Source organism: Phodopus roborovskii, unplaced genomic scaffold (assembly GCF_943737965.1).
Source record: "Phodopus roborovskii unplaced genomic scaffold, PHOROB, whole genome shotgun sequence".
NCBI classification, from domain to species: Eukaryota; Metazoa; Chordata; class Mammalia; order Rodentia; family Cricetidae; genus Phodopus; species Phodopus roborovskii.
This window is the reverse complement of record NW_026125052.1, coordinates 14339474-14359867: the sequence shown is the minus strand read 5'-3', so window position 1 is coordinate 14359867 and position 20394 is coordinate 14339474. Positions and strand designations below refer to the sequence as shown.

Below are 20394 nucleotides of genomic sequence, written 5' to 3'. Positions count from 1 at the left end.
GCCAGCCTGGTCTACAGAGAGTTCCATGGAACCAACCAACCAAAAAGCAGTAAAGAGAAACAGACAGCACCCACATACAAATGGACTCCTGACATCCCAAAGGCCCTGCCCCCACCCCCTTTCTCCTACATCTGGTTGAGAATAGGCCTCAAAGCACAGGCACAGGGAGACAGACTCAGAGATCTGAAACACAAGGACAGGGAGCCTCCAAGGCTCTTTGAGATCAAGGCAATGGGAGTTAAGCAGCAAATACAAAACAGAATCACTGGTCAGCAAGGCCAAAAGGTGATTTTTAACACACCCAGGCAGAGAAACCCTTCAGAGAGCTGCAGGTGCTTTTGCCATGCCCATCCATCCACACGTCTTTCCGTGGGGGAACCTGGAATCCAACTGCCACACTTTCCCAGAAGAGGAGACATACGGGTTCCGTCCTCTCTCCTTGCCATTACTTGAGGCAGTATTACTCATGACAAAAATACACAGTTTTCTTTTATATTTGTAGTTTTCTTTTATATTTGTTTGTTTTTTTGTTTTTATGGTTTAATTAAACTGCACAGAGCATCCAGAAGAAAGAAATGGACCAAGGAATTCAACCTGAGACCAGATTATACATTTTATGTAGGGGACCAGGGATGTGGGGATTCATGCTATTATGGAGAAGCACTGAAACCTGAATAAAAACTCCAGAATGAATCAAAAAATAAATTATTTTTTAAAGGAACTGATCCACATGCAGATGGCCACACACGCACACGCACATCACTCTGGTCTTTTGTTTAGTGTTGACCGTGACTTCCAAGCTGGAAACTGGAAAATGACAAAGACCAGACACGAAAAAGAGGGTGTGCTAAGCCCCTCTGCCACCAGAGGAGTAAGACTTAAGACAATCAACAGAGAAACCCACCGAGCTGTAAGAGACAAGAGCAGAAAGGAAACAGCAGTTACCAAGGAAGATTTTAATTACTTCATAGAGGGGGAGGAAGAAAGCACAGAAATCTAACACAAGTAAAGGCACAATGAACGTGGAGTTGAGTGGAACCGAACCCTTCCTTCAGATAAATGGTAATCGGTGGGGTTTGTTTGTTTGTTTTTTGTTTCCGCACATGATTTTGAAGGCGGTTATCATTTTATTTCATTTAAGTTCAAGAAATGAGTCTTGAAGGCAGAATTATAATGGTCTCCTGTTCCCTCTCATTCCCTAAAATTGGGTGGCTTAACAGTCACCCTGACCACAGGACTAGGGACTGAAGTCACAGGGAGAGAAGAATGACAGCTGGAATGTGAAGAACCTGATTTGCAGCTGATTGTAGGTTTGGGTTTCCAGAAGGACAGACCGCACAGTGCGGTGCTATATCGGAGCCTCTGATGCCCTACGCTCCACCCACCCCAGAGACCCACAGAACGATGGACCCTGGAGTCACATTTCTGCCACACTCCCATAAGCATTCAGCCTACAGATCGTTTCAAGTGATCAGGAGAATTAAAACACCCCAACCCTGAGTTTCTCTGTAGCAAACCTATTTACAGTTATCCCCCCCCCCCTCGCCTCTCTCTGGAGGTAAATCTGGGTTTCAAGCTGGGAAGCCACTGGGTAAGGGGATTCTCCTAGTGCAATGCCAGTGACTAGTTTCCTTGCCTTTGCTGGGGAAGGGGGCAGGGACAGATCCATCGGCTGGGATGGCCCTAGCTGCTCACACAATTGGTCTAGGCTGTGAAAATGGCAGGGCTCTGCAGCAGCTGTGGTAAATCCCCAGGAGAGAGAAAACCACACCTGGAATATCAAAGTTCTTTGGTCCAGGTTTGGTGACTAGAGAAAGGGAAAGAGGGGCATCTAGCTCATCCCAAAACCAGAGGCCACTGCCCAGTTCAGGTAGGGCAGTAAGAAACAGCTACTAGTGCTTCCTATTAGGGAAAAGCCCCACAAAATCCACAGGAGAGCTGTTGACAAAGCATCTTGCTGCTTAGCTGGGCAATGTCTCTTCTCTTTCTTTGGGAGGGGACAAGGGAATTAAAAGGATTAGGCTACAGCCTCAATGTGAGACCACCCAATCTTCCACTGAAGAGACAACATTGCCATAAGCGGATAAAAACAGCAGTTCCAAAGGGGAAAATTTTCAGTGCTCTTGCTGCCCGTCCGCCCGCCCATCTTAAACCTGTATTACAAGTTTTGTACAACATAAAAAATAGACCAACAGATTTGAGGATCACATTCCCAACTTCAGTAGCAAATATACATGGTAATAAATCTGTTATTAAAGCAGGACCAAATGATGTATAAGGCAAAGACATTTAAATTAGGTGCTGTGTCACCAACATGCTCTTATGCTGATCTAAACCCAGACCTTTTTTGGATATTGTTCCATCAGGCAAAGACAATGAAAATATAATCAATACCCACATGACACAGTCCAAATTTGGGGAATATGAAGGACACAGGTCATGTTGAGGAAGATATCAGCCCCAGTGAAAAGCTGGGGTTTGGCTTTATTTGCTATATTATATATATTCTGATGTTCTATGTTTCAGTGAGGGGAAATCTCTATACACTTCGATAACATTGTACAAAAGGCATCAACTCCCATTTCAAAAACAAATGGGAAAACTTCACAGTCAAAGTTCAGCAATTAGCATCTACCCTGGAACTCTTGCACTATCAGATCTTCTCCCTCTCTTAGTTCTGTTCACTTTAGGATGCTGGGGATGCTCCTGGGAGGTGACTGCTAAGGTATTTGAGAAGAACGATAAACAGTAAACAATTAGAAGTCTGGTGAGATCTAACCACTGCCTGTCCCAAGAGTCAAAGTGGTCCAGGAGATAGATGGCAAAGGGTAACAACCCAATAAATAAATAAACCAGGTTAAGCCTACCTTCACCAGCACTGGAAGGTTTGGGTTTCACCTGACATCACACACAGATCCTTAGCCTATGTTCCACTAGATTAGAGAGGTCCCTATAAACTGGGTGTAATAGTGTACGACATTAATCCCAGTACCTGGGAGGCAGAGGCAAGAGGCAGGTGGATCTCTGAGTCTGAGGCCAGCCAGGTCTACAGAGCGAGTTCCAGGTCAGCCAGGGCTATACAGAGAAACCCTGTCTTAGAAAATAATAATAGTCTTCATAATAATAATAATAATAATAATAAAAGAAAGGTCCCTATGACAGTTTAACCCTGTAACTTATCTGAAAGTTTTTAACTAGCTTCCCCTATTTGATTCAAAGAACCACCTGGTCTCCCCATGGTCATTAAAGGTTGAGCAGCCTTTGCCCATGGCTATGACTATAGGAAACCAACTTTTAGGTTTGTGGAGTCCCTGGTGTACCAACTGCTGTTGGAGAAAAGACACTCACTGTCCAATAAACCAACCTCAATTGAAACAACCATTTTTCCTGTGCTGTTTACCTACAACCTGGAAGACAAAGAACAATGTATTGCTGGCTGCCAAGGAAGACCCACTGATGGACTGAGGCATACCGCCCTAAGTCTTTGTGCTTCTTGGTTTAGGAGACTCTGAATGTGCCCCCAAAGGTCCCACATATTTCCGTGCCCTTTTCTTAGCCCCTGCAGTCTTGGGAAGGTAGGGTGGCAGAGGAAACAGGAAGAACCTGCTGTATCAGAGGGGTGTGAGATGGGTATGAGCAGGCTGTTGAGACCTTCGTAGCCCCTCAGAGCCAGGCCCTCCCATGAAGTGCCTCCTTCTTGCCTTAGTCTCTCTGGAGCATTCTGTAAGGCTAAAGGACTCTAAAGGCTGCTGACCACTTCATGGTTAATCAGACAAAACTAAGTAAGGTCCTGGCCCCCTCTTTTCACCTCTTATAGAAAGTTTCTGGAGTTTGTGAATTGGGAATATTAATAATGCACCAAATAAAAAGTGACTCTTCCCTTGAGGGACCGGGAAAGGACATCCTTCAGCCTAGCACCCTGGGGAAGGGCAGGGTTCCCCAGGGGGTTCAGATGGCCCTGGCCCCTTAGCTGCAGATGAGCTGACTAGCTCTGGAATGATCCTCAGTTTAATTCATGCCCTTCTTTTATTGTTTAGTTCAACTGATTAGTATTTAGTGTATGTACAACTCACCCCTTGGGAATGGGGAGAAGAGAGATGAGAACAAAACCAAAACACTCTTAAAAATGAAGAAGCTCCATTTCCTCATCCTTTCTATAACCTGACCTTTAAAACAGATCACTTCTCTGCAAAGCCCCTTCCTGCTTCACACAAGTACCCTTTCCTCAGCAGTCCTGGCCATAGCAACCTCCTAAACTACGGAATATAAGCACACACCACAATCCCCGCTTGGTGAATAACAGCAGACAGGGGTCCATTCTCCATCCTGCCCAATGTGAGTCTATTCACCATAACAAGGCACCTTTCCCTGGAAGAAAGAAGGAGACATGGGAGCTCTCTTCTCTTCTGGCTAGCAGGGCTTGCTGGAAGAGGGCTGGATACAGGGTTTGAAACCCTATAGCCAACAGAAGGAATCCAATCACCAAGTCCAGAGATGAGATGCATAGATGGAGCTGGGCCGGGAGGATGCTTAGAGTCTAGGGTTGGTCTCACTGGAGAAACACTGTAGGAGCTCTCATGCAGGTTCTAGGGGTTGGGGGACCATCTGAGAAGAGGAGGTCCATCTTTTTCCTGAGGAGCAGGACCAAGCCAGGCTTCACCTGAGAATAGGTGGCAGAGGTGGTGCTCCACGGGCAGCTGGAGAAATAAGAACCATAGACATTCAGCTCACATACCAGACTCTAAATAGCACTTCTGAAATGAGACCGGCTCTTTACATCAACCTTTAACTTCAGGGACTAGGGCTGATGAGATAGCTTGGTAGGGGGTCCTTGCTGCCAGGCCTGCTGACCCAAGCTGAATTCCCAGGATCCACTTGGTGGAAGGAAGGAAAGAATCACCTCCTGCTGACCTCTCCATGTGCAGAAGCCCATTCTGACCCCAGAAAATACACCAACTCTATGTTGCACACACTCACGGACACTCTCTTCACCCCCTCGCACCTCGGTTTGTTTTGCTGGGGTATACTCTTTGAAGATGCTTATATTCTTCAGGAGCAGGGAAGTCCTCTACAGGGTGGAAGGAGTACTTGGACTCAAAATCATCTGTGAAGAAAACAGAAGGGTATTATGTCATGCCTCCCACAGACTTCTTAGGACCTTCCCTATTTACTAATCTGCTGTGGGTTCTGCTGTATGTCTCCCCACCAAACCAAAGTTCCTGAGACAACAAAAGCATCACCCTGGGTACCCCTAATGTACAGTGCATCTCCAAATATCCTTTTACTTATGGTTCCATTCTAGACGGTGAATTCTCTTAAGCAGAGACCTCAACATTTATAATCTTGGAAAAGTTGGTCAATATGCTCCTGACCTAGTTAATTTCCCAGTTCTGTACATAATAAAGTTGAGTTCAAAGAAATGAAATGACTTCCTCAGAAAAACATAGCTGGCTTGCACTGGCCTCTGTGTGTCTTGTTTTTGTGGTGCTGGGGCTCACACTAAGGGCCTCCATCAGCTAAGCCTGTTTGGCTTTCTGTGCTCTTTCTGTGCTATGGGACTGAACCCAGGTCTTTGTACACGTTAGGCTGGTGCTGTACCACTGAGCTTTACCCCAAGCCTCCGGAGCTTTTCAGTAAGCAGGAAGGAACTCCCCTCCGTGGATATATAATTCTAGAACACATGTGAATACTAAGGACAGTCTCTGTGACTCTTCTGGGGATTTGAGAGTAACTTTAAATTAGCATGACCTCTGATGACTTGATCTCAATCTGTTCATGTAAGGAAAGGAATGTCAATGGAATGAATGCAGAAGTTTGAGGAAAAGTCAGGAGGGGAACTGATATGAACAAAGACTACTGCTCCGGGCTACTCTCCATCTACAGAAGCCATCTGGCAACTAAGGCACCAGTCAGTGAAGTCACCACTAGAACTATGAGACAAAGTCACTAACTACTAGTAGGGCAGTGGTGGCGCCCACCTTTAATCCCAGCACCCCAGAGGCGGAGGCAGGAGGACCTCTGTGTGTTCAAGGTCAGACTACTTACCCAAGAAGGAACGAACAGTGGTGATGGAGTCTCTATGGCCATTCCTCAAGGGAGGGGGAGGAGGAGGGGGTGGCCCAGCTGGCGTCCTCGAGGGTGGAGGTGGAGGCTTTCCTCTGCTCGGTGGTTCTGACCCATGCATTCGGTAAGGTGGTGGGGGAGGGGGAGCATCCCTGGCACCATTTCGGACCATGGGTGGTGGGGGTGGAGGAGCTGCAATTAAAATCCAAAGCAGTTAGGACTGGGCTAGAGCTGGCAAAAGAGAGAACGGTTTGAGAGACACGAGCTAAGAAATCAGCCTGGGAGAGGCTAGTGAGGGAGCAAGTGTGAGAAATGATACAGATGCATGGAAATGTGATCAAATTCATTGTTGTATGTACTGACTGCAAAAAACTCATAGAATGACAGGCAGTGGTGGCGCACGCCTTTACAGCACTCCCAGCACCCCAGAGGCAGAGGCAGGCGGATCTCTGAGTCTGAGGCCAGTCTGGTCTACAGAGTGAGTTCCAGGACAGCCAGGGCCACACAGAGAAACTGTCTCAAAAAACAGAACAAACAAACAAACAAATCAAAGAAAATAAAGGAGACTCAGGCTATACCTGGGGTGGCAGGACCTCAGGTCACCTTTCCTTCCCAGAGCTGCTGCTGCTCTCTCCCGCCCCATTTCTTTGTTTATTTAGTTGTGGGCTGTATGGTGGGTTGTTTTGTTTTGTTTGGGGGGAGGTCCGTTTTTTAAAAAATGGTACTCATCTTTCTTTCTTTTTGGTAACAAAACAGGGTTTCTCTGTGTAGCTCTGGCTATCCTGGAACTCAGGCTGGTTGTGAACTTGCTTCCTGCTCAGTCTCCACAGAAACAAATATGCAATTATCATATAATAGTGTCATAATGTGATTTAATAGAAATAAGTTCATGAACTATTTACATACCCTTTACATAAAACAAGTTCATTAGATGAAAAAACAAACAAACACACAAACAAAAAACAAAAACAAAAGCCCTCAAGACTCAGAGGCATTTGCCCAATATTACACAACAAATTCAGTCCCTACTCAAAAACTGTGGGCTACTCAGGACTGGTGCTCTGGTTACTGAGGGGGCAGAAGGCTGAGGCCTCTGCTTGGCTCATGCTGCTCATGACTACTAGACAGAATACAACTCATAACATGAAAAGCAGGTATGTGCATTTTGTTTCCTCTGCTTTTATTAAAGAATGGGATTAGAAAGATATGAGACAGTTCACATTAAGAGTCCTTTAGCTAGAGAGATGGCTCAGCATCAAAAGGCACTGGCTGCTTTTACAGAGGACCTGGGTTCAATTCCCAGCACCCAATGTGGTGGCTCACACCTGTCTATAATGCCAGTCTAGGGAATTTGACACTCACACAGACATACATGCAGGCAAAACACCAATGTGCGTGCGTGCCCGCACGCGCACACACAGACACACACACACACACACACACACACACACACACACACACAGATGTGACTTTAAAAACAAAGGCTTTTAAAATCTCCAAGTTAAAAACTTTTATTTTTTAGATTTACTTATGTGTATGCGTGTTTGCCTGCATGTGTGTATAAACCATATGCACACCTAGTGCCAGCAGAGATCAGAAAAGAGTATTCAAGCCAGACGTTCATGGCACATGCCTTTAATCCAAGTACTCGGGAGGTAGAGGCAGGCGGATCTCTGTGAGTTAGAGGCCAGCCTGGTCTACAGAGCTAGTTCCAGGACAGGTTCCAAAGTCACAGATAAACTTTTGGAAAAAAAGAGAAGAAAAAAAAAAAAAAAAAAAAAAAAAAAAAGAGTATTCTTCAGTTTCCCCTGGAACTGGGTGTAGGGAACTGAACCTGGATCCTCTGGAAGAGTAGCCAACACTCAACTACTAGTGAGCCATCTCTCCAGCTGTATCCTGACCTGTCCCATGCAATTTTTTTCTTTAAGCCTGAACTTTGCAGAATCCTGAGCTACTTATGGCTCTGGGCAGGGAAATACCATGTCATCAATGTTATCAGGTTGTTGTCTGGGGTACCCCTAAAAGAAAAGACTGCTACTGAGAGCGTCAATCTACATGAAACATCACCAGGCAGCAGAGCTCGGGGATGGGCCTTTTCTTTGTATTTATTTTCATTTACGTATATGTGTGGGTGCCTGCACATCTGTATGTGTGCACAGGTGCCCATGGAGGCCAGAAGAGGGCAACAGATCCCTTGGAACTAGGTACAGGAGGTTGTGATATGGATGCTGGGGGGCAAGCTCAGGTCCTTGGGAAAAGCAGCGCTTTGGCAAACATTCTATCTGCACACATATACACTCACCTAGGCCTTCAGCAAGGTTCCTACATTGCTTTCTTAAGTTTTGGCCACACACAGTTTCCCTCCCCAGGCCAGGCTGGACTCAAAGTCCTTTGGCTCAAGCCAGCTTCCTGCTTCAGCCTCCAACACAACTGGTACCCATTCCTTAATTCTTGACCCTATCCCAATTTGCTTCCTCTTTCACCTACCGTTTTCCCACCAATGCTGCACAGACGGGTCCTTTCACGCTCAGTCAACTGTCAGTTCTGTGTCCCACTGACCTCTGCACAGCACTGCACACAGAGGGCCACTTCCTTTATCTTGGGAGTTTTTCTAACAAGCTCATGGGGTTTTTTTGCTTTTTAAATTTTTTTATTATTTTATGTGCATGGGTGTTTTGGTTACATAAATACCTGTGTACCATGTGTGCCTGATGCACACATAGTCTCTTGCAGACCAGAAGAGAGCATCAGATCCCTCGAAACTGACATTACAGACAGCTGTGAGTCAATGTGTGGTGCTGGGAAACAACCCAGGACCTCTGGAAGAGTACTTTTAACCACTGAGCCATCATCTCTCCAGCCACCAAGCAAAAAGCATGTGTTTTTTGTTTTGTTGTTGTTTGCTTGTGTTTTGGTTTTTCAAAACAGGGTTCTCTGTGTAACAGAGCCCTGGCTGTCCTGAACTTACTTCGTAGACTAGGCTGACCTCAAAGTCAGAGAGATCCACTTGCCTCTGCCTCCGAGTGCTGAGATTAAAGGTGTGCCACACTATGCCTGGCCAGCATGTGTTTTTTTGTTTTGTTTTGTTTTTTGTTTATTTGTTTTTAGTTAAAATATATTTAGAGCCAGGTACACTAGTGCACATCTTTGATCCTGGCATTCCAGAGGCACAGGCAGATGGATCTCTATGAGTTCAAGGCCAGTCTGGTCTACACAGCAAGTTCCAGACCAGTCAAGGATATACATAGAGACCTTGTCTCAAAAACAAAACAATACACTGGCTGTGGGATTAGTTCATCCTCAAGCCTTCTCCCAGGGAGATCTAGCTTTCCCGCTTAGCTTTCCCGCCTGCGGCCTGCCACTCCCCATCCCTCCCACTCATTCTAGTTCTTTCACAATGACCTCCCTGCTGTCTTCTTCACTGTCAGCATGTAGTCCTTCTCACTCTAAGCTCTCCCCCAATTCAGAACAGCACCATCCTGCCCCTAGCGTTTATTCTTCCCTGGTTTGTATTTCTTTAAACATACTGTATACCATTATTGACATATATTTACTAGGTTATCCACAACAAGTTTTTATCTGTTCCCTAACAATTACCTTTCTATAAAGGCACCCAATAAACTGGGTGAATACATGACTTTGTATTCTAATCACTGAAGAGATGCTCTTAGAAAAAGCAAAGAGGGAAAAAAAAAGCTTCTAAACACTTACCTGCTCCCCTACTAGGAGGGTCTCGGGCTGGGGGAGGTGGCCTGTTACTCAACAAAAAGGGGGAGGCTGAGGTGGGTGGAGGAGGTGCAAGGCCTCTGACGGGCCCTGGTGTCTTCCTATGCAAAGAATTATGTCTCTGTGGCAGCTCAGGGGCTGACTCATTAGTGGGGCTTGAGGGCCCATTGGGGACCCCAGGCGGCTGGCGGTAAGGTGGGGGGGGAGGAGCCAGAGATTGGCCACTTGGTCCCGATCTGATATTCACAGGGGAAGGAGGTGGCTTTACAGGGGGTGGAGCAGGATGTCCTTCTCGACTGGGGTGCAGCCTTTGTCCAGGTGTTGGAGGCAAGGGTTTCTCCCTGTTGTAGGCCTGGGCTTTGCTGCTGTGCAGAGGCAGAGGAGTAGGGGGTGCATTAGCACGCCTCCCTGGAGGTGGTGGGGGAGGAGCAGAGGAGCTGTGTTTCATGCCTGTACCGCTAGTGGTATTGGGTCTTGAGAGGTCCGGTAAAGAGGGTCTCTGCATCCGGGGCAGTTCTGGGAGGGAGGCTCGGCTGCTGTCACTATCATCTTGAGGACGCCCACTGGCTGCAGACACTGGAGGCCTTGGAGCAGCAGCTCGAGAACTGGGGACTTGTAGGGCTGGCTTACCAGCTAGAGTCTCTACAAATACACAGACAACACTGTATTAACAGTTAAGTATGTATTGATCAGGTCTCTGCTCGACTCAGCCTCCTCAGTGCATCTTACACAACAGCTGAAAAAGTACTGGCAAAGTTCTTGGTTTGTTTGCCTTCCTGTGGCCCTGGGATCAAGCTCAGAACCTCATGTATGCAAAGCATTTGCTCTACTACTGAGTTACATAGCTAGCCCTAGTTCTGTATTTTAATCAGGTTTCAGACTCAGAGCCTGTTGACATGGCTGAACACATTTGAACTGAATTATGTTTATTTATTTTACCTTTTTATTTTGGGTGGGGGAGTGCCTATATAGCCCTGGCTGTCCTGGAACTCCTCTGTAGACCAGGATGACCTGTGAACTCAGAGATTCACCTGCCTCTGCCTCCTAAATGTTGAGATTAAAGGTGCACACCACCATGTCCAGGTTGTCTTTCTGTTCCTGGCTTATTTTACAATGTCCTCTAGGTCTGTCCATGTCACAAATAATATTTATTTCTTCTTCAGGGCTGAACAGTAATCTATTCTCTCTCTCTCTCTCTCTCTCTCTCTCTCTCTCTCTCTCTCTCTCTCTCTGTGTGTGTGTGTGTGTGTGTATGTGTGTATTCTGAATGTTGTTACCTAGACTGGCCTCAGACTCATTATGTAGCCAAGGATGACCTTGAATGTCTGAAAGTCTCCTGCCTCTACATCCCAAATTTTGGGATTACACAAGTGTACCTAGCCCGGTTTATGCAGTACTAGGGACTGAATTTAGGTCTTATACACACTACCAATTCTTAAAATCTTTATTTCTTTCAGGCAGGCTCTCATTTTGTGGTTCAGTCTGACCTCAAACTTGTGATTTTCCTGCCTTACCCTTGCAGGGACTGCACTCAAACGCCACAACAGTAACTCACATTTTCTTTACCTAAGTTAAACACATTTTTATTTCTCCCTCAGCTTTGCAACTATTCTCATTTTCTCCTTCCTCCCACCCTCAACCTCAGTTTTCAACCTAAGACGGCACACTTGAAGCAACAACAACAAAAAAACAGACACAGTTGGAAGATAGCCCAAGAGACAATTTCTCATACCTGAAGCATCCTTGGCTCCCACAGGCCGCAGCTTCGGCACTCCTCCTTGAAAGAGACCTCCCTTGGGTTGCAAAGCAGCAGCTCCTGGGCCATAGCCACCGCCACCCCCCTTGGGCTCTGGAAGGTATAAGGAAGGTTTTCATTTCCCATGCTCTGAGAAGAAATGACTCCTCTGCCTAGGCTCTAATTTACAAACGTACCAATCTTGCTTTTACATCTCTATCAAGAAGTGGCAGCGCCAGCAGCAGCACTACCACCAAAACACACAAACAGACCCGAGAACACCTAGGCCCTGCAGCTGCGTGCCTTCATGAGGGGGTTTACAAAAATCGGCAAACTGAAAGGACAAAGGGCAGGAAGAGCCTTTTTAACTTAGTGTGAAGGAGAACATTTCAACTGAAATAGATATGGTTGACAGAGTTCTCCAGACTCTCTTCCCCATAAGGCTAGTGGCTCAGGGGGATGAGGTGCAAACTTTCCCGAGGCCTACAAGAATGGACGTGTTCAGCAACTGTAAAGCCATCCTTGGTTTCAGATGCTTCCAGGAATGTGGTGGTCTCCTGGGAGAATAGCCATGGGTGAGCCCTGAAAAACACTATCAGCAGCAAGGGAGGAGTTTTAACTGAAAAGAGTTAAGGAGAACCTAAGGAGAACCTTTGTAATGTTCAACTCCACAGCTGGAAAGAAAGGCAAGATATCCAGGGCACACTGAAGAGAATACAAAACGTGATGGTCCAGAGGTCTTCTAATCCTGGACCCTGACTCTACCATAGGACAAAAGCTTATACTCACTCTCGATGACAGGAGCACTCCGATCATTAATATTGGTCACCTTCTTCAGTTTGGTCCCTTTGCAAATGTCTTGCAAGAGGGCTCCTCGATTCCGCTGCTCATCTCTACTGAGTTTGGGCTGTTCTGTATTTGCCTGGAGGAAGAAGGAAATGTAAGTCTACCCCAAAGAGATCCTTTCATCACAAGCTTGGAATAAATGACTTAAGCCAAGGGATTCTGTAAGACGCCTCAGCACACATGCCAAGTGTATCACCATTCTTCAATATTCCCCGCTTCCTTCTGTGAAGGACACAGAACTCCCTCCTATTCACAAGCTTCTGAGAGGAGGGCAAGACTAACTGTGAATTTATGTCTTGAACATATTAACATGGCACCATCACCAGCACAAGCTTTTACTGGGCACACATTATACTTCCTGAATTGTGCTAAGTATTACTTAGATTATCTCATTTAAAACCTGAAACACTCCAGGGCTGGAGAGATGGCTCAGGGATTAGGAACACTGGTTATTCTTCCAGAGGTCCTGAGTTTAATTCCCAGAACCCACATAATGGCTCACAACTGTCTGTAATGAGATCTGGTGCCCTCTTCTGTCCTGCAGGGGCACATGCAGGAGGAATGATGCATACATAATAAATAAATATTAAAAAAAAAAAAAAACAAACCTGAAACATTCCTACAGAAAGGTCTGATTATCATTATCCACATTTGAAAAGTCTGGATCAGAAGCGGAAGAGTTTCCGATGATCATTCAATTAGTAATTGGTCAAACAAGAATGCACAGCCCAATGCTGATGCTGCAGAATCTTAACCAGCATAACCTGCCACCTTCCTATTTCTTTGTCTTCTATACAACGTTATACAGGAGACCTTAATAGTCTTACTCCAAAACTGAGGAAATAACAGTTCTAGAAAGTTAAGGGCACATGATTAGCAGACACTGAAACAAATTTTTTGTTTGTTTTGTTTTTTGAGTCAGGGTTTCTCTGTATTGATAGATGTCATTCTGTAAATATGTCTCTCTTATTGGTTAATGAATAAAGCCCTGTTGGCCAATAGGAATGCAAGATAGGCGAGACTAGGAGATAAGGAAGATTCTGGCAGATGTAGTAGTGGGAATTCAAGATGTAGGGACTTCAGAGGAAGAAGTCCAGACTCTTTCTCCAGTGAGCCACAACCACGTATAAATACTTAGATTAATAATAATGGGTTATTATTTAAGACAGAGCTAGCCAATAAGAAACACTGGCCAACGGCTTTATATCTAATACAGTGTCTCTGTGTGTTATTTGGGGGCTGATGAGACTCTGGGACCAGGCTTGCAGGAAAACTACTTGTAACACTGTATTGCTTTGGAGCCTGTCCTGGAACTCACTCTGTAGGACAGACTGGCCTCAAACTCACAGAGATCCTCCTGCCTCTCCCTCCTGAGTGTGGGGATTAAAGGTGTGCCACCAACACCCAGCTGAAACCAATTTTTTAAACTTTAAAATGTTATTTGTCATTACTGTGTGCATCCACGTTGAATGTTCAGAGGTCAGAGGACAACTTCCCCAAGCTAGATCTCTCCTTCCATTTTGGGGTTCAGAGACTGAACTCAGGTAGTCAGACTTGCACAGCTTGTGTAGCCTTGGCTGTCCTAGAACTCACTCTGTAGACCAAGCTGGCCTCAAACTCAGAAATCTGCCTGTCTCTGCCTCCTGAATGCTGGGATTAAAGTTATGCTTGGAGCTGGAAAGATGGCTCAGTGATTAAAAGTGGCCACTGCTCTTGCAAAGGAATCCCCAGCATCCACATGCAGCGTACATCTTTCTACAATTCCAGTTCCAGGGGGATCCAATGCCTCAGACATCTGCAAGCAATTGCACTCATGTGCACATACCCACACATAAACACATAATTAAAAATTTTAGAAATCTTTTTAAAAGATTTATTTTTATTTAATGTATATGAGTGTTTTGCCTGTATATATGTATGATGTTCATTACTTATGTATCTGGCACTCAAGGAGGTAAAAAGGGTTATCAGATCCCCTGAAACTAGGGTTATAAGAGTCACCACGTGGGTGCTAGAAACTAAATTCAGGTCCTTTGTAAGAGTAGCAAAGTGTTGCTCTTCTGAGTCCCAAAACTTGGAGCTCTGTCTGTTTCTGCCTCTCAAGTGGTGGAATTAAAGGTATGCCTTACCACACCCTACTTTTTTCCCTTTCTTGATAGAGTGTAAAACATGATAGACTTGGCTTTAAAATGGACTGGAGAGATGGTTCGATGGTTAAGAGCACAGACTGCTCTTCCAGAGAACCTGCATTCAATTCCCAGGACCCACATGGCAGCTCACAACTATCTATAACTCCAGTTCTAGAAAACCCCACAACCAATGCAAAACATCAATGCACGTTTTAAAAAATTAATAAAATGGACTGGAGCTGGAAAAAGAGATCTTGCTGATGTTCCAGAGGACCTGGGTTCAATCTTGGCTCCCACATGGTAGTTCATCATCTATAATTTCAGTTTCAAGGGATCTGATAGTTCTGGTCTCTGAGGACACCAGGTATTCTATTCACATGGTACACAGACACATGCAGGCAAAACACCCATACACATAAAAAAAACAAAATCAAACGTTTAATGAACTGACTGGGAATAAGACAGGAGATGAAATGGCAGCAGGAAATCACCACCTCAAACCCTCATCCCCTCTCTCAAGGGTGTCAGAGAAATGAGACTAACCTGTTTGTAGGATAGTTAGCTTAGGGAGAACACTAGCCCCAACTCCATGTATCCAAATCTCCATTTGGAATGAAGCAGGACAGGGAACAAAACATGTCAGAGTGGTCCTCAGAGGACCTCTCAGAAGTCCAAACTAGCTGAGGCACAGGCTTGTGTGTTTTCTATCTGCTAAACTGACTGCTATTAAGTCTGTCTCCTAGTAGCTGCAAGAATCCAGGGTGCAGCTGGGCAACTGCTCAGGCCTACAATCCGGAAGGATTGTACTCAAAGTTAGATGCCAGTCTGACCTACATAGCAAGTTCTCAGCTAGTCACACAGAGAGATCCTGTCTCAAAATGCTAGTTAAAGTTCAAATATATAAGCTGGGTGCACACCTTTAGTTCTAGCACTGGGGAGGCAGAGGCAGGTGGATCTTTGTGAATTCGAGGCCAGCCTGGACTACAGAGCTAGTTCCACGACAGGCTCCAAAAGCAATACAGAGAAACCCTATCTTGAGAAACAAAAAACAAAACAAAACAAAAAGTTCAAATATATATTAAAATTATAGATGGTATTAAAAACAATTAGTGGACATGGTTATCTCATATCTGTAATCCCAGCACTTAGGGGAATGAGGCAAGGGAACCTAAAGTTTAAGGCCAGCCTGGACTATACAGCAAGACCCTGTTACAAACAAAAACAAAACCACAAGAAGGGTGGGTGCTGGAAAGGTGGCTCAGTGGTTAAGAGCATTTGCTGCTCTTTCTGAGGACCAAGGTTCAGTTCCCAGTACCCATGTCTAGCCATACAGCTGCTTCTAACTCCGGTTCCAGAGGATCCCAAAGCCCTCTCCTGCCTCCTGGGGTACCAGGCATGCATGTGGTGCATATACACATGCAGGCAAAACACTCATACATGTAAATATAAAAGAAGTTTAAAAAAAATAGAACTAAAGAGCAAGCTCAGAGTAAAAGAGTGATTAGGGAAGAAAATCTAGAAGTTTTAAACAAAGGATTGAAAAGAAAAAGAACAAAGCAATATGAGAAGTCTACCAGCTTACTTTAAGGTGTGAAGATAGCCTAGTGGAAAGAGTAAGTACCTACCTGATTAAAAGTGGGAGGTGGGGGAGGACCAGGCGGGGGTGGGGGAGGAGGAATTGGCATCCTTGCCCTGCTCCCAGTTGGCACCGTTCTTTCTCCGTCTTTATTTGCAGCTTTAGGTCATTCATATACCTGTGAACAAAACAAAATTCAAAAAAACAGCTTTGTAATTAGAGGCTCAGCACACAGGAGGGACAGAGGATTGGACAGGGACCTGAGACCCTGAGCACTTCATCCCCTACATAAATACAGTCTACTTTTGTACATTATTCTTTGTTGTGCAGAAGTGGGAATCAAACCCAGGGCCTCAAGTGGGCTAAGCATGGGCTTCACCACTGATCTCTACTCCCAGACCAACTAAAGACAAACAACAACAAGAAATTCTTCATATTTTCCAAGTTCTAAGTTCACAGCAAAAGTGAACAAGTACCATAAGTTTCCATGCATGCACCTCATTCACCCTACGGTGTGACTGCTGGCTCATGCTCTAAGAGTATGACTCTTTAAGAAGCTGCCAAACGTCTTCAAAAGCGGCTCTGCCCATTTTGGATTTACACCAGCCATGAACTGCTATTGCTCCCCATCTCTGCTGTACCTGATGCTGTCAGTTTGGAGTCTGGTGACTCTAGTAAGCTTGTTTTAATTTGCAATTCCCACAGGACCTCATGTTGATCATGTTCCCTCCCATAAGCCTCCTTGCCACTTGTGTATCTTCCAGGCTGAGGTGTCTGTTTAGGTCTTTTGACTTTGGGGGCAATGGTGCTAGGGCTTGAAGGCATGGCCAGCCCACATTCTACCCATGAGCCATTCACAATCCTAGCCTTATTTTTTTTTTGTCTTTCAATTAGACTTTTTATTTTACTGTTGAATTTAAGAACTCTGTCTCTAGTGAAATATTTTCTTCCAGTTTGTGACCTGCCTTCTCATTCTCTTAATTTTTTTTACAGCCTTCTAAGAATATAAAATCATTCTCAGTTTGTGAGACTTTCAAAAGCAAGCTGTAGCCCACATTTGACTCATAGGCCAGAGTTCACCTGTACCTGGCAACAGCCACACCCATGGGGCTTGATTAGAGAATAAATACCAAGCCTACTGACTTGGTCAACCAACACCTAGCATTGGAAACCTACGGCTATATGCCTGTTGCAGTTTGCTTCATTTCATATAGAAATGAAATAAGGGAATTGACTGACGTAGGACTCTAAACCGGCTAAAGATATAACCAGAGCTCAAGAACAGAAAGTCCTTCAAAGCTTGGTCCTAAGAAAATCTCCTTTCTTGATCTCTAAAAATGGAAGCCAAAATAACACTGGCACCATGAATGCAAAATCATAGACAGGGAACATATAAAATAAAGGGCTGGAGAAAGAGCTCAGCAGTTAAGAGCACTGGCTGCCCTTACAGCCTTCCCGCTAGACTGCTCACACAGCCTGTGAATTCAATGCTCTCTTCTGGCCTCCACAGGCACCCACACACACATGGCACACAGACACACAGAAACAAAAGTAAAATAAGGTCAATTAGTCAGTCTAGAGAGGAACTGCCTTTAAACTAAGCAACTAGGGGCTGGAGAGACCGCTCAGTGGTTAGGAGCATTTCACTGCTCTTTCAGAGGTCCTGAGTTCAATTCCCAGCAACCATATGGTGGCTCACTACCATCTGTAGTGGGATCAGATACCTTTTTCTGGTGTGCATGAAGACAGAGGACTCATATACATAAAATACATGAATAAATAAATATTAAAAATAAATAAACTAAGCAACTAATATGATCAGGGTGCAAGGAGATGCTCAGTAGCCCACAGTACAGATGGGAGACCATGTGTACCAAGCCTAGCCTAAAAGTCAAGTTACCATGGCAAGTCATAGGAAAGCCTAGTTTTGAACTCCTTACAGGGATATCCATAATCCACTGTAAGAACTAATTTTAGTAGTCTTTCAATGTCCTGCAGTGAAGAAAAGAAAGAGGAGATATCCAAAGACCAGGAACAGTTTCAGGAGAGTAGAACTGATCAGAATCTTGACTGGAAATCTCCAACTCCAACTCTTTCCTGCCTGTGTGATGCCCAATAGAGCTATCTGCTTCCAAGAGAAAGATCTGAACAGTACCTGGATGGGTCGTTCTCATGGAGGATGACGTCTACCCTCCTTCAAAACCAAGCTGGAGGGGGCGGGTAGTGGGATGGCTCAAGGGTAAGAGCATTCGCCTCCAAGCCTAACAGTCTGAATTCAATCCTTAGGGCCAACACAGTTTAAAAAAAAAAAAAAGGCTCCAACAAGTTGTCCTCTGACTTCCACCACATCCCAATATGGGCTGAGGAGATAGCTGAGCTGGTAATGTGCACCAAATTCAATCCCCAGAACCAACATTTAAAAAGCTGAGTATTTAGACAGTCAGAGGTGGTACACACCTTTGACCCCAGCACTTGGGAGGCAGAGGCAGGCAGATCTCTGAGTTCAAGTCCAGCCTAGCCTACAGAGCAGGTTCCAGGACAGGCAGGGAAACCCTGTTCTCAAAAAACCAAAAAAGAAAGAAAAGAAAAGAAAATCTGGTGTGGTGGTGCACACTTATAATCCTTGTGCTGAGGAGACACAGGAGGAACCATCCTAGGCTTTGACAAGTTCCAAACCAGTGACAGATTCTGTTTTGTCTCTACATAAGGTGAGCAACAATCTTAAGAAAGTACGTTCAAGGCTGTCCTTCCATAAGTACAAATACACTTATGCTCGCATGTGGACACACACATTAGTTAGCTCCCCCCAAGGGAAAGCCATGTCATTTCTGGTTTCAAAGTTGAGTGCAGCAGTATCCCTGTACTAAAGATCTAACCCTCTAGGTTTTTTTGTTTGTTTGTTTGTTTTGTTTTGGTAATCAAAATACGCTAGGAGGAGCAATGTCCAATACCTTCAGCCCAGCTACTTGAGACGCTGAGGTAGGGAAATCACCTAAACCCAGGCGGTCAAGACCAACAGGACCCCACCTCATCCAATGCCTCCAAACAAATGCTCAGTTAATCAAAGTAGTAAATCCTCATAAGTAGAAACCCTAGCACCAAGGGGATAAACTTAAAAACTTTAAGGGGTCTCCAAATCCAATAGCCAGTATGCCAAGAATGCCAAAGAAGCCTGAAGGAAGCAACAGCTTCCCACTCACAGCCAATCAAGAGCACAGGCAGCTCACTAGTCCCACAGACACAACACAATTTCTAAGCTTAAGGACATGGATACTTTTAGACACTACTTGGAAGCCTTCTAGGGTTAAAAGTCACCACATGGAATGTACCTGCCCTTTAATATTGCTCCTAAAAAACAATCAAGGTCTGATATGGTGGGGTGTGCCTGTGAGCACTCACAGCAGAGTCAGGTGGATCTGTAGGGTTGAGGCCAGCCTGCTCTGCATAATAAATTCAGGCCAGCCAGGGTTGTATAGTGAAACCATGTCTCAAAAACAAACCAACCACACACAAAACAACAACAAAACAAGTTGGGAAATCAAGAGCTCCTTAGCACAGTAGTATAATGGCATCCAGTCCCCAGGACAAAGCACCTACCTCAATACGGGAAGAGTAGGAACAGCCCAAGAGTATGGGCACATCTCTCTAGGAGACTACCCAACAACAGGAACCAAACAGGTTCCTGGACTTGAGAACTGATTTCCACACAGAATCAAGCACATACATCCTATGTTCTAGGTCAGATTAGAGACAGCTTCCACTAATGCAGTTCTAGTGTCTCTAAAATACAATGAAACAGGCAAGAGCAACTATCATGTTACACTTATTTTTCCATCACTACTCCATTAAAATTGTTACATAGTCCTGAGTTCTCTTCTCTCAATAGAGAAGGTGCCTGTTCTTTTCTGAAAGTCAGTTCAGTCAAATGTCTGGTAAAATAGATTTCTATCATATGTAGAGCTAGAGTTAAAATTCCAAGGTAAACCCTAGCACTCAAGAGGCAGAGGCAAGCAGATCTTTTGAGTTCAAGGAAAGCCTGGTCTACAGAGCAAGTTCCAGAACAGCCAGGGCTACACAGAAAAACTGTCTTGGAGGGGAATAAAAATTCCAAGGTAATTTCATGAAGGGAATTTTCCCCCCAACTATAGGTAATTTTTTATCATAGCAAGCCTGCTTGGTCCAGAAAAGTTAAAATTAAATACTTACCATAAATATTAAACTAAAAGCCTCTGTCATCTGAAACAATGTTTGGGTAGTTTTGTTTTCTATTTGTTTGTTTGTTTGTTTAAAGCAAAATTTTAGCTAGGAGTGTTGGCACA

At 44.8% G+C, this 20394-nt stretch overlaps 1 protein-coding gene across 4 annotated transcripts in view; it reads right to left on the bottom strand.

Annotated features, from left to right (window-relative positions):
* Positions 1-941: 941 nt before the first annotated feature.
* Positions 942-20394, bottom strand: part of Wipf2 (WAS/WASL interacting protein family member 2) — a 32363-nt gene continuing 12910 nt past the window's right edge. For all 4 annotated transcript variants that reach the window (XM_051176011.1, XM_051175996.1, XM_051175989.1 and 1 more), the window contains exons 2-8: positions 16125-16253; positions 12314-12446; positions 11522-11638; positions 9775-10431; positions 6046-6255; positions 5003-5104; positions 942-4697 (exon numbers count right to left, since the gene is read on the bottom strand). In XM_051176011.1, the coding sequence (XP_051031968.1) occupies positions 4657-4697; positions 5003-5104; positions 6046-6255; positions 9775-10431; positions 11522-11638; positions 12314-12446; positions 16125-16184 (1320 nt within the window). In that variant the 5' untranslated portion in view covers positions 16185-16253 and the 3' untranslated portion in view covers positions 942-4656. The remainder of the gene's footprint in view (positions 4698-5002; positions 5105-6045; positions 6256-9774; positions 10432-11521; positions 11639-12313; positions 12447-16124; positions 16254-20394) is intronic.